Here is a 12,706-nt window from a genome sequence, read left to right as displayed (position 1 = left end):
CAACTCCCAGTGTTCACTCAGACTCACGTCTATCAAGTCAATGATGCCATCCAGCCATCTCATCCTCTGTCGTCCCCTTCTCCTCCTGCCCACAATCTCTCCCAGCATCAGAGTCTTCTCCAATGAGTCAACTCTTCGCATGAGGTGGCCAAAGGACTGGAGTTTCAGCTTTAGCATCATTCCTTCCAAAGAAATCCCAGGGCTGATTTCCTTCAGAATGGACTGGTTGGATCTCCTTGCAGTCCAAGGGACTCTCAAGAGTCTTCTCCAACATCACAGTTCAAAAGCATCAATTCTTCGGCGCTCAGCCTTCTTCACAGTCCAACTCTCACATCCATACATGACTACCGGAAAAACCATAGCCTTGACTAGACGGACCTTTGTTGACAAAGTATTGTCTCTGCTTTTCAATATGCTATTTAGGTTGGTCATAACTTTCCTTCCAAGGAGTAAGCGTCTTTTAATTTCATGGCTGCAGTCACCATCTGCAGTGATTTTGAAGCCCAGAAAATAAAGTCTGACACTGTTTCCACTGTTTCCCCATCTATTTCCCATGAAGTGATGGGACCAGATGCCATGATCTTAGTTTTCTGAACGTTGAGCTTTAAGCCAGCTTTTTCACTCTCCACTTTCACTTTCATCAAGAGGCTTTTTAGCTCCTCTTCACTTTCTGCCATAAGGGTACTGTCATCTGCATATCTGAGGTTATTGATTTTTCTCCCGGCAATCTTGATTCCAGCTTGTGTTTCTTCCAGCCCAGCATTTCTCACGATGTAGTACATCATAGAGAACCACAAAAAGTTAAAAGGGATCTTGCTTTTTTTATGAGGACTGTAAGTACTTGGGCTTCCCAGGTGATGCTAGTGGTAAAGAAACTGCCTGACAAAGCAGGAGTCATAAGAGACACAGGTTCGATCCCGGGGTTGGGAAGATCCCCTGGAGAAGGCATGGCAACCCACTCCAGTGTTCTTGCCTGGAGAATCCCATGGACAGAGGAGCCTGGTGCGCTACAGTCTATGGGGTCAAAAAGAGTTGGACAGGCCTGAGCAACTTAGCATGCGTGCACACATAAGTAACTAGAAGACACTATAGCAAAGGAAAGAGTGTGCTTAGAGATTGCTTCTATTCACTTACAAGATGTAGGTGATTATCCCCACAGACCACATGTCCACCTCGGGTCCATAGGCGCAGCCTCTAAGGATTTCAGGTGCTGCAGAAAAAGTGAAAACTGTATTAGAGTTTAAATTCAGTATTCACATTTTAGTAACAAGCAATGGAGAAGAAATGAGTTCATCAACAGAAACTTCAGAACAGGTTTAGAACCAATCTTCTCTCCTCAAACCGAAGTATGAGGCTACAAATTCTTATGACAATTTTAGTGGAAAAGATTATAATTCTGTGTTTGGGATACATAAAAATAAACTTACTAACTTTAATATTCTACATCAGAACATCATGATACTTTTCAAATCAGATAGCTATACCTGCACTACAAAGGGAGCTTTGCACACGGAAAAGAAAGAAATGAAAGTTCGGCATAGAAGAGGCAAGAGGCACAGTCAGGCCGCCTGAGGCCTGAGGTCTCCGGGAGCGTGTGTTTCTGACCGCGTGTAGGGCAGGGGCAGGGCGGACGGCGACAGGGCTGGACAGTCCATCGCTGGAGGGTGGACAAGAGCCGGGGCAGGTCTCGGCGCTGAGAAGCACCCGCGCAGCAGAGCGCGGCTGTCCGCGGTGCCTCAGGATTAAGGGCGGAGAGAGGGCTTCCCTGCACGCAGCCAGGCCGCTGCTCTGGCCTGACACGCAGGTCTTCTCCGCCCCGCAGCGGCCCACAGCGCAGACCCAGCTGTGAGAGGGAGGCTGACTGCGTCCACGGCTTGCCCCGAGGCCTGGAGGTGGTTTGCTGGCCCACTAAGAACGCAAGAAACGGAGCAGGGAGAGCTCTGCTCTCTCTGCCGAAGCAGGGCGCAGGTCTACGGCCCAGAGCAGCCCTTTTCTATTCTGAACAGACGTGCTGGGGGGGTCCACGGGGCCCCCCGGGGAGGAAGCGGAGTGCTGAGTGTTCCCCGAGGGCGGCCCTGGGTCAGGGCTCCGCACTCCTTCCCTCGGGGCGGGGGAGCGGGGGAGCCGGAGCCGCGTCCACGCGGCCTGGGGATGTCAGGACTGGAGGACACGTCAAGGGGAGCCCCTAAGGGGTCCTCAGGGGACCCCAAGTTACAGAGAGGACACCGCGGCCTCCCTCTGACGTCTTCCCGCTCCGTTTTCTTCTCTCAGGATACCCTCCCTCCTGTGGAAACTGTCACAGGTGAAGGGCATGTGGAATGGGCCTGCGTCCTCACGCTCCGCGCGGCCGTTCAGCGGGACGCAGGCTTTGAGGATCGGGATCCGGGCTCCACGGGCGTCTATTCCTAGAACAGTTTCCTTTTTAGACTTAATTAACATAATTAAGAAAAATGCGCGCTCAAAGCCAGTACCACCCTCTCAGCCAGGCTCGCGTGCATCCCCAGAGCCATCTGGACCCCACAGACCGTCATTCTGGGGCCCAAGGGCCTCTGCACTGACCTCCCACTCGCAAACGCCTTGCTCAGCGTCGGGCAGAGGGGCCTGAGGTGAGGCTGCAGCTTTCAGAAGGGCCACCTCCGCTGGGGGCTGAAGGTGCACACATCTGGCACAGTCAGAGCCACGTGCCCTCCCCAGGCCAAGTCCCACACCAGGGAAGCATCATCAATCCCTTACTGACATTTAAACACACACATGAGACGCTGAGAGTCTCATATTTTCTGGGTCTTGGTTTTTACCTCCAGTAAATGAACTGCACTAGCTAATTTCCAGGTTTCACCTGGGTTTCATATGCTGTCATCCAAGTGAAGGAAGAGTTGTTGAGAGTCCAGGCAAGAAAAGAGGACGGGTGCTCCCCCTGTGCGCCTGCTTCAGGACCCCCCTGGAGAGCCACTGCGCCTGCCGCCAGCGGGCACCCACCCCCAGCTCCGGGGGGGGTTCCTCACCCAGCCTGCATGCGGAGGCGCCTGCGGAGGCCAGCGGGCTGTCTTAAAGGTCCGGGGCTCCCCCTGACTTTTATCCTTGTAGCTCCCAAGTCAAGGGACCCAAAGGAAGGGAATACTATGAAACAAAGTCCTTTTTGAAACCATGTTACAGGGTTTTAGTTGGTTCTACCCGATGTGGCAATATTTGACCTCCCTTCCCATCACTGGGTGCAACCTTACTTCCCAGAGGCAATTTATTTCCTTGTAAGGCATTATGCTGCAAGATAAGTAAACTGGTGGGATGAAAGCTAGACTTCCCACAGTGAGGTTGACTGAGACAAATGGAATATAGAATGTGTTTGTCCTCCATAATAAATTTCTCTTAAAAAGAAATTTTAAAATGGATTTATTATATTCACTATCATAATATAAAATTTGGATGAAATCAGCCTAAATACCTAGACACAATTAGATATTAATACACAGTAACCTTTAAATATTTATGATCACTAGTTAATAGGACTGTGACTTCAGAGCCAGCAGAACACATTCTATGTGAACCCTTTCCAAGCGCCAAAAGGTTTTCTAGAATAAACTTCAGTCTCTGGCACATCAGTGTTTCAAGTCTCCTATGTATCACATGTCCTGGAGGGTAATTCTACATATTTATGATTTTCTTAAGAGTCAGAAATAGTTGACTGCTTCCAATTCAGTTCAAGAAAAGGTATCAACCAGTCCACCTTTTAATGCTATTCATACAGACACTCCTGGATGTCCTTCATATATTTTCTTATCTCATTATCAAAACAAACAAACAAGTAAACAAGCAAAATGCAGGGGCAGGGGAATAAAAACATTCAAGGTGTACTACAGTGTTTTTTTTTTCATGTATTTTAAATGATTTAGAATTTTTTTCAGAAATAGTTAATAATCATTCATTGATTTTCCTGGATGTCTTCTAAGTAGAGTCAAGTTTTCTGCTACTTCCTAAAGTTACCATCATTCATGTTATTGCTCATTAAACACTAAATGCTACAGAACTCCCAGGACACCTGACAGTCTAATATCTAGAGATTGAAGGTACATATAAAGATTGGAATTAATTCATTTTAGTAAATAAAATCACTGTAACTGGAAATGGTTCTAAAATAAGCAAGATTAGGTATAGCCTGTGATATATTGACTGATGCTAGGTTTTCCTTCTCCTAAAGCCCTAAGAGAAAAATAGAGGGATAATTTGGATGACTGACTGTAACTTTTTCTGGGGGGGCTCCAAAATCACTGCAGATGGTGACTATAGCCATGAAATTAAAAGACACTTGCTCCTTGGAAGAAAAGCTATGACAAACCTAGACAGTGTATTAAAAATCAGAGACATCACTTTGCCAACAAAGGTCTGTCTAGCCAAAGCTATGCTTTTTCCAGTAGTCATGTATGGATGAGAGAGTTGGACTATGAAGAAAGCTGAGTGCCGAAGAATTGATGTTTTTGAACTGTGATGTTGGAGAAGACTCTTGCAAGTCCCTTGGACTGCAAGGAGATCCAACCAGCCCATCCTAAAGGAAATCAGTCCTGAATATCCATTGGAAGGACTGATGTTGAAGCTGAAACTCCAATCCTTTGGCCACCTGATGCGAAGAGCTCATTTGAATCCTCATTTGAAAAGACCCTGATTCTGGAAATGATTGAAGGCAGGAGGAGAAGGGGACGACAGAGGATAAGACAGTTGGATGGCATCACCGACTCAATGGACATGAGTTTGGGTAAACTCCATGAATTGGTGATGGTCATAAAGAGTCAGATGCAACTGAGCGACTGAACTGAACTGAACTGACTGAACCTTCATTTTGTTGAACCTTCATTTTGTTGGTGCCCTAGATGAGCATGATCCCTTCCTACCTACGGAGTTAAAACCACAGAGAGGTATTCTTTATAGGAAGGCTTTTTCAAACTGTTAACTGTTTTTGAGAAAGCTCAATCCAAGGGAGACCAGGCGAAGGAAATCAACAGGTTTCTTCACTCACTCATTCAACTGATGATGAACTGCATTTGTTAAGCACATGCCGTGTGACAAGTGCTGTGGGTAGTGCTGGGGTATGACGGGGCATCACAGAAAACAAGTCTCCACTACCACAGAAAAAAACACACGAAGAAACACAGAGTGCTTGGAGGGAGTGTCTGTAACAGAGGGTTGACCTGGTCAGAAAGATCAAGAAAGGTATTCAGAGAAAGTGAAATTTAAACAGATATGAAAGATCTAGAGAAACCATTCAATATCACAGTTATCCAAGTCTATGCACCAACTAGTAATGGTGAAGAAGCTGACGTTGAACGGTTCTATGAAGACATACAAGACCTTTTAGAGCTAACACCCCAAAAAGATGTCCTTTTCATTATAGGGGACTGGAATGCAAAAGTAGGAAGTCAAGAAACACCTGGAGTAACAGGCAAATTTGGCCTTGGAATGCGGAATGAAGCACAGACTAATAGAGTTTTGCCAAGAGAATGCACTGGTCATAGCAAACACCCTCTTCCAACAACACAAAAGAAGACTCTACACATGGATATCATCAGATGGTCAACACTGAAATCAGATTGATTATATTCTCTGCAGCCAAAGATGGAGAAGCTCTATACAGTCAACAAAAACAAGACCAGGAGCTGACTGTGGCTCAGATCATGAACTCCTTATTACCAAATTCAGACTGAAATTGAAGAAAGCAGGGAAAACCGCTAGACCATTCAGGTATGACCTAAATCTAATCCCTTGATTATACAGTGGAAGTGAGAAATAGATTTAAGAACCTAAATCTGATAGATAGAGTGCCTGATGAACTATGGAATGAGGTTCGTGACATTGTACAGGAGAGAGGGATCAAGACCATCCCCATGGAAAAGAAATGCAAAAAAGCAAAATGGCTGTCTGGGGAAGCCTTACAAATAGCTGTGAAAAGAAGAGAAGTGAAAAGCCAAGGAGAAACGGAAAGATATAAGCATCTGAATGCAGAGTTCCAAAGAATAGCAAGAAGAGATAAGAAAGCCTTCTTCAGCAATCAATGCAAAGAAATAGAGGAAAACAACAGAATGGGAAAGACTAGAGATCTCTTCAAGAAAATTAGAGATACCAAGGGAACATTTCATGCAAAGATGGGCTCGATAAAGGACAGAAATGGTATGGACCTAACAGAGGCAGAAGATATTAAGAAGAGATGGCAAGAATACACGGAAGAACTGTACAAAAAAGATCTTCACGACCCAGATAATCACGATGGTGTGATCACTCATCTAGAGCCAGACATCCTGGAATGTGAAGTCAAGTGGGCCCTAGGAAGGATCACTATGAACAAAGCTAGTGGAGGTGATGGAATTCCAGTAGAGCTATTTCAAATCCTGGAAGATGATGCTGTGAAAGTGCTGCACTCAATATGCCAGCACATTTGGAAAACTCAGCAGTGGCCACAGGACTGGAAAAGGTCCGTTTTCATTCCAATCCCAAAGAAAGGCAATGCCAAAGAATGCTCAAACTACTGCACAATTGCACTCATCTCACATGCTAGTAAAGTAATGCTCAAAATTCTCCAAGCCAGGCTTCAGCAATACATGAACCGTGAACTCCCTGATGTTCAAGCTGGTTTTAGAAAAGGCAGAGGAACCAGAGATCAAATTGCCAACATCCGCTGGATCATGGAGAAAGCAAGAGAGTTCCAGAAAAACATCTATTTCTGCTTTATTGACTATGCCAAAGCCTTTGACTGTGTGGATCACAATAAACTGTGGAAAATTCTGAAAGAGATGGGAATACCAGACCACCTGACGTGCCTCTTGAGAAATCTGTATTCAGGCCAGGAAGCAACAGTTAGAACTGGACATGGAACAACAGACTGGTTCCAAATAGGAAAAGGAGCACGTCAAGGCTCTATATTGTCACCCTGCTTGTTTAACTTCTATGCAGAGTACATCATGAGAAACGCTGGACTGTAAGAAACACAAGCTGGAATCAAGATTGCCGGGAGAAATATCAATAACCTCAGATATGCAGATGACACCACCCTTATGGCAGAAAGTGAAGAGGAACTAAAAAGCCTCTTGATGAAAGTGAAAGAGGAGAGTGAAAAAGTTGGCTTAAAGCTCAACATTCAGAAAACTAAGATCATGGCATCCGGTCCCATCACTTCATGGGAAATAGATGGGGAAACAGTGGAAACAGTGTCAGACTTTATTTTTTGGGCTCCAAAATCACTGCAGATGGTGACTGCAGCCATGAAATTAAAAGACGCTTACTCCTTGGAAGAAAAGTTATGACCAACCTAGATAGCATATTCAAAAACAGAGACATTACTTTGCCAACAAAGGTCCGTCTAGTCAAGGCTATGGTTTTTCCAGTAGTCACGTATGGATGTGAGAGTTGGACTGTGAAGAAGGCTGAGCGCTGAAGAATTGATGCTTTTGAACTGTGGTGTTGGAGAAGACTCTTGAGAGTCCCTTGGGCTGCAAGGAGATCCAACCAGTCTGAAGGAGATCAGCCCTGGGATTTCTTTGGAAGGAATGATGCTAAAGCTGAAACTCCAGTCCTTTGGCCACCTCATGCGAAGAGTTGACTCATTGGAGAAGACTCTGATGCTGGGAGGGATTGGGGGCAGGAGGAGAAGGGGACGACAGAGGATGAGATGGCTGGATGGCATCACTGACTCGACGGACGTGAGTCTGAGTGAACTGCGCGAGTTGGTGATGGACAGGGAGGCCTGGCATGCTGCGATTCATGGGGTCACAAACAGTTGGACACGACTGAGCGACTGAACTGAACTGAACTGAACCAGGCAAAGGGAGAGAGGTAGTGGCTGAGGAAACACAGAAGAGGGCTCCCTGACGAAAGCAAAGGCGATGAGACTGTGCAGCAGGGAGGAGCTGGGACTTGGGAAGGGAGGGGTCAGCCCCAGGGTGCCCGCAAGCAGGTTAGGGCCACTATGGGTTCCGCTTCCTCAGAGTTTTGTTGTTGTTGCTCATTTGTGTTTAAATTCTCTCCTACATTTTCCTTTCAACCATTCTCCTTGCATGTATAGGAAATACAGCCAAAGTTTTCTAATAACTATAAATGGAGTATGATACATAGACATTCTTAATCGCCATGTTGTACACCTGAAACTAATACAATACTGTCCATCAATTATACTTCAGTTAAAAAATAGAAAAGATTTATTTTCTAAAGCCCGAATCTGACTTTACAGAAGTACGGTGGACAGACAGACACAGTGGGGCTCGCAGTGCAGAGGCTGATCTTGAATTCAGAGACTCCTGGGCCATAGAAATCCACGGCACCCTCAGCACCTAGAAACTCCTCTAAGCACCGCCCCTGGGCATCCAGCAGGAGGAGGGAAAGGGTTTATCTGCCAGAAGCCGGAGAGCCTGTTTGGACCTTCTCTGCTCCTTCCCGCTTCCCAGCTTGGCCAGGAGGACCCCCGAGGAGGTGCCTCCAGGGCGCCTCCTGCAGGCTCACAGAGCTTACCGGCTCCTATGGTGCCCACGGCAGGCTTTTCTGAGCATCAGAACCGTGTGTGGTTCTCTGTTACGGGGTCTTATACATTTGGCAAGAATCAGGAACAACCTTTTCAACTTTGTCAAGGGCAGTGTTTGCTTTGACAGTAGAGAAGACAGGTAATGTGCGAGCGCAGTATGCTGAATGCGATAACAAAGGTATGGACCGGATCAGACTGCGATACAGCCGAAAGGCTTCTGGGGTTGGGGGCGGGGGGATTGCCTCTGGCTGGGAGCAGCCGTGCCCGTTTACTGCAGTGAACCTCAGAACACTGTCACTTCTATACACGCCTTGCTGCGGAAGGCTGAGAACAAGCGAGGGGGCGTTCGGAGCCTCGGACACTCGAGCTATTTACCACTTGGTAGTGTAGAGCAAGAAAAAAACGTCTGAAGGATGTTTTGAGACAAGCGATAGGCTCTTTATGTTCTAATGCATCCTTTCTATTTTCCTTGGCTCTTTTACACTTCAAACATCAGTCACTACAACTCTCACTGTTCTTCATTTCAGCTGTTGAAGAAGTCTTCCTTGCCACATGAATCATATGACATTTCTTTTTGTATAAATCTTATAAATGGGTGAAGAAAGAGCCTGTTTATTTTTCTCACTTCACTTTTTTGCTTTTTAAATGATACCCTGAAGAGAAAATCAAATATCCTAGAACACCTAGTGCTTTCAGAAGCAGACAAAAGAAACACGACTCATTTTCATCACCCTGTGAAACTTTCATTTCTATGAAAGTCACTTTTCTATGATTCCCTTGAGTTCTCCCATCTTGGAGTAATCACTATTTGTTCCAAATCTTGATCATACCAAATCTCCTGGTCACTTTAGAGCTGTGATGGATGCTGGCTGAGGGATAGCAAACGAGTGTCAACTGTTGAAAAGCCATCTTTCCATTTTTGTGGGAAAAGGCAGAGTATAAATAAATACACCATATAATTAATTATCTCATCCTAATAGTAACATGATATAAGAATCTCTTTTTTATATGACGATGCAGATATAAAGTGATGGATTTAGCATTCAAACTGTCTCATGTGTTACATTGGCAAATATTGTGCTTTTCTCTAAAGGAACTCTACACCTCACTGATAATTATCAGCAATAATTCTTTTCGAAACGTTTACTGTTTATTTTATGATTACCCTTTCTGTCGCAAACACTCTAAAATGGAACATCCTGTGGGTGTTGAGGGCCCGAATGGTGCATTTTAAGCGCACCCTACCCACGCGCCTCAGTCAGCTCTCTGACCCCTTTCCTCCCATTGCTCCGCCCTCACGTAGGCAATTATAGAGCCGAACCCTCACAGCAGGCGATTCGTGGGCGCGGCTGGTTCTTTCTGGAAGTGGTCTCTCACAATTATAAGGAAGAGGGCACAGAGAATGATTTGTGATACTGAGACCAAGAAGTTACGGATTTCCAGTACATTAGAAGACTGTCTGTAAGGCGGACACAGAGACCAGACCCACGGACGCAGAGAGGGGAGGGAGATGGTGGGATGAAAGGAGACAGGAGCATGGGAACATACACACCGCCAGGTAAACAGAGCCTGAAGGGCCCTGCTGCGGTGGGGAGTGCACATGCCTTGGCGAGAACCCGGGGGTGGGCGGGGACCCTGCACACCCACAGCCCATGCACGCTGATGTGCTGCAGAAACCAAAGCAACACTGTAATGCAACTGTCCTCCAACTACAATGTATTTTAAAAAGACTGTCTCTAAACTAAAGGGAGCAGGAGAAGTGAGGGGTGACGTTGGTGACAATTTCTTTAGACTCCATTTTATCAGCCATCTCAGGTTAAAATATACTTGGTTAAGTGCTCGTTTTGCAACTTAGTTGACAAATACAGAATGCATACAGGGATTCTGCGGGAATACCACTTAATACCATAGGGGTCATGAGGACGTGTGCAGGGCTCTCGCTTTATCCCTGTCAAGGCGCTGACCCTGCGGGACGCGTAGGCGGGTCTGGGACCATCTCCCACGCGAGGGAGGTGGCTGCTTGTATGAGCGCCTTAGCTGCTGACAGCTCTAGGTGTTGGAACATGGTTTTGTGCACTGAGCCCCAGACTGGTGTCTTACACAGCTATTCATTCCTAGCTCTGCACTGTGGAGTGTCTGCTGTTGGACCGTTTGAATGGTAATGCGGTCTCTTCTCTTCTCTCTGGCCTCCTGAAGGCCATGCTGCCTGGGCGTCAGTGGGATCACTTCCTTTTCTGCTCGGGGGATGCTGGACAGTCTCGTGACTTTAAGTAGCATCTACACACTGGTACCAGCAGCCACGCCCTGGCTTCTGAACCTCAGACACATTCGCCGGGATGTCTCACAGCACCCCATGGCCAGCAGCCCCGTGCCTGCTGCTCGGAAGGTGTTCTGCCCCAGCGAGGGCGGCTGTGTCCTCCCGCGTGGTTCTCCAGCCTCAGGCCCCCTGTCCCCTGCAGTTACACGCCCGCCAGCCGCCTCCTCGCGGGCCGGCACGCTCTTCCTCGGGGCTGGTGCGCTCAGTCCCTGCCCCTGTAATGTTCTTTCCCAGGTGTCTATACCACGGGCTCTCTCCCTGCCCTCCTCCAAGGCTGTGATCTCCTCTCCCGTGAAGCCTTCACAGTTTACCCTGTTTAAACATTAACTCAGGCTCCCAGCAATTCCTGTCCTCTTCCCCAACTCTAGGTTCTTCCACAGAAATTCTCTTTTTATATAGTTTACACATGTATTCTGTTTATTGTTTGTCTTCTCCCACTAAAATTTACCTTCCTTAAATAATTTTTTCACTGCTGTATCTCAAGCACCTAGAACAGCGCCCGCATAATAAGAATTTAGTAAAAATTAAATGAAAAAAGACTAAAGTTCCACAGAAATCCCTTTCTTTAGGTCTTTATCAGACGATACAAAGGCCCTGAGAGACTCGTTCTCCTCTAAGTTTAAAACTTCCCAAACACCTCTGAGCCCCTGTGCTCTGCAAGGTCAACACCAAGGTCAGCAACACCCCTGCTCACCACTCCTGGCTCGTCACCAGTTTCACTCTCCTTTTCCTGGGCACCTCTTCGTCTGGACTGGGCACTGCAAGCCTGCCTGGGACAGTCCGCGCTGGCTTTGGGAAAGGAGACGGGATGTGCAGGAAGGGGCGATGGGTTCGGGCCAGCCTGCCGGGCGTTCTTGCCTCCCTCAACCCTTTCCTGCCCCGATCTCACTGTCCACGAGCCCGGGGACCATCTGACACACAGCAGCCAGTCAGGGAGACTTCCAGGCAGTGCAGGCGACACTGTACTACATACGTATTTCTTGCAGTGTTTTTTATTTTTTTTACAGTTCATTGAAAAAGAAAGTCATCATTGTGGGTATTTCATTAGTTCTCAGGTGATATAATTCCCTACATGATTAGACTACCAAGGTAACTGGATACTCTAATTATTTCACCTTAGCTATTTAGTCTTCTAGAAATGAACAAAGACATGAAACTAATTTGAAAGTTTGGAAGATGGTGGAGGAATAGGATGGGGAGACCACTTTCTCCCCCACAAATTCCTCAAAAGAACACTTGAATGCCGAGTAAATTCCACAAAACAACTTCTGAATGCCGGCAGAGGACATCAGGCAGCCAGAAAAGCAGCCCATTGTCTTCGAAAGGAGGTAGGAAAAAATATAAAAGATAAAAAGAGAGGCAAAAGAGGTAGGGACAGAGCTCCGTCTCAGAAAGGGAGTCTTAAAAAAGAGAGAAGTTTCCAAACACCAGGAAACACTCTCACTGCAGAGTCTGTGGCAAGCCTTGGAAGCACAGAAGGCAACATAACAGGGAGGAAAAATAAATCAATAGTTAAAACCCACAGATTACGAGCCCAACGGTAACTCCTCCAGTTGAGAAGCAGCGCACATGCCTGCATCCGCCACTAGCAAGCTGGGGCTGGGCAGGGAGGGATGGGCTGCATTGCTTAGAGTAAGGACTGGGCCTGAATGCCCCAAGGGCAATCTGAGGGAACTAACTTGGGCTAGCAAACCAGACTGTGGGATAGCTACCACACAAAAAGCCCTAACCTAAGACACCACCAGGACCGTGCACAGAACAAAGGACTGAGCAGAGCTAGCTGGCTGCAGGCCAGCCTATCCCCCTCAAGTGACAGGCAGGCAAGGGCAGCCAGAGCCAGAAGGGGGCAATCGCGGCCCCATAGAGGCATTATCTACCAAACTGCAAGCAGGCTT

General features: G+C 46.9%; 1 protein-coding gene across 1 annotated transcript in view; it reads right to left on the bottom strand.

The window, feature by feature from the left end:
* The window catches only part of CAMK4 (calcium/calmodulin dependent protein kinase IV), a 272,208-nt gene that overhangs the window by 19,113 nt on the left and 240,389 nt on the right, over positions 1-12,706 (bottom strand). The window contains exon 8 of the mRNA XM_052644106.1: positions 1,135-1,210. Coding sequence (XP_052500066.1) covers positions 1,135-1,210 — 76 coding nt within the window. The remainder of the gene's footprint in view (positions 1-1,134; positions 1,211-12,706) is intronic.

The sequence above is a fragment of the Budorcas taxicolor genome, chromosome 7 (assembly GCF_023091745.1).
Source record: "Budorcas taxicolor isolate Tak-1 chromosome 7, Takin1.1, whole genome shotgun sequence".
Taxonomy (NCBI): Eukaryota; Metazoa; Chordata; class Mammalia; order Artiodactyla; family Bovidae; genus Budorcas; species Budorcas taxicolor.
Note: the sequence above shows the minus strand (reverse complement) of the source record. Positions and strands in the feature narration are given on the sequence as shown.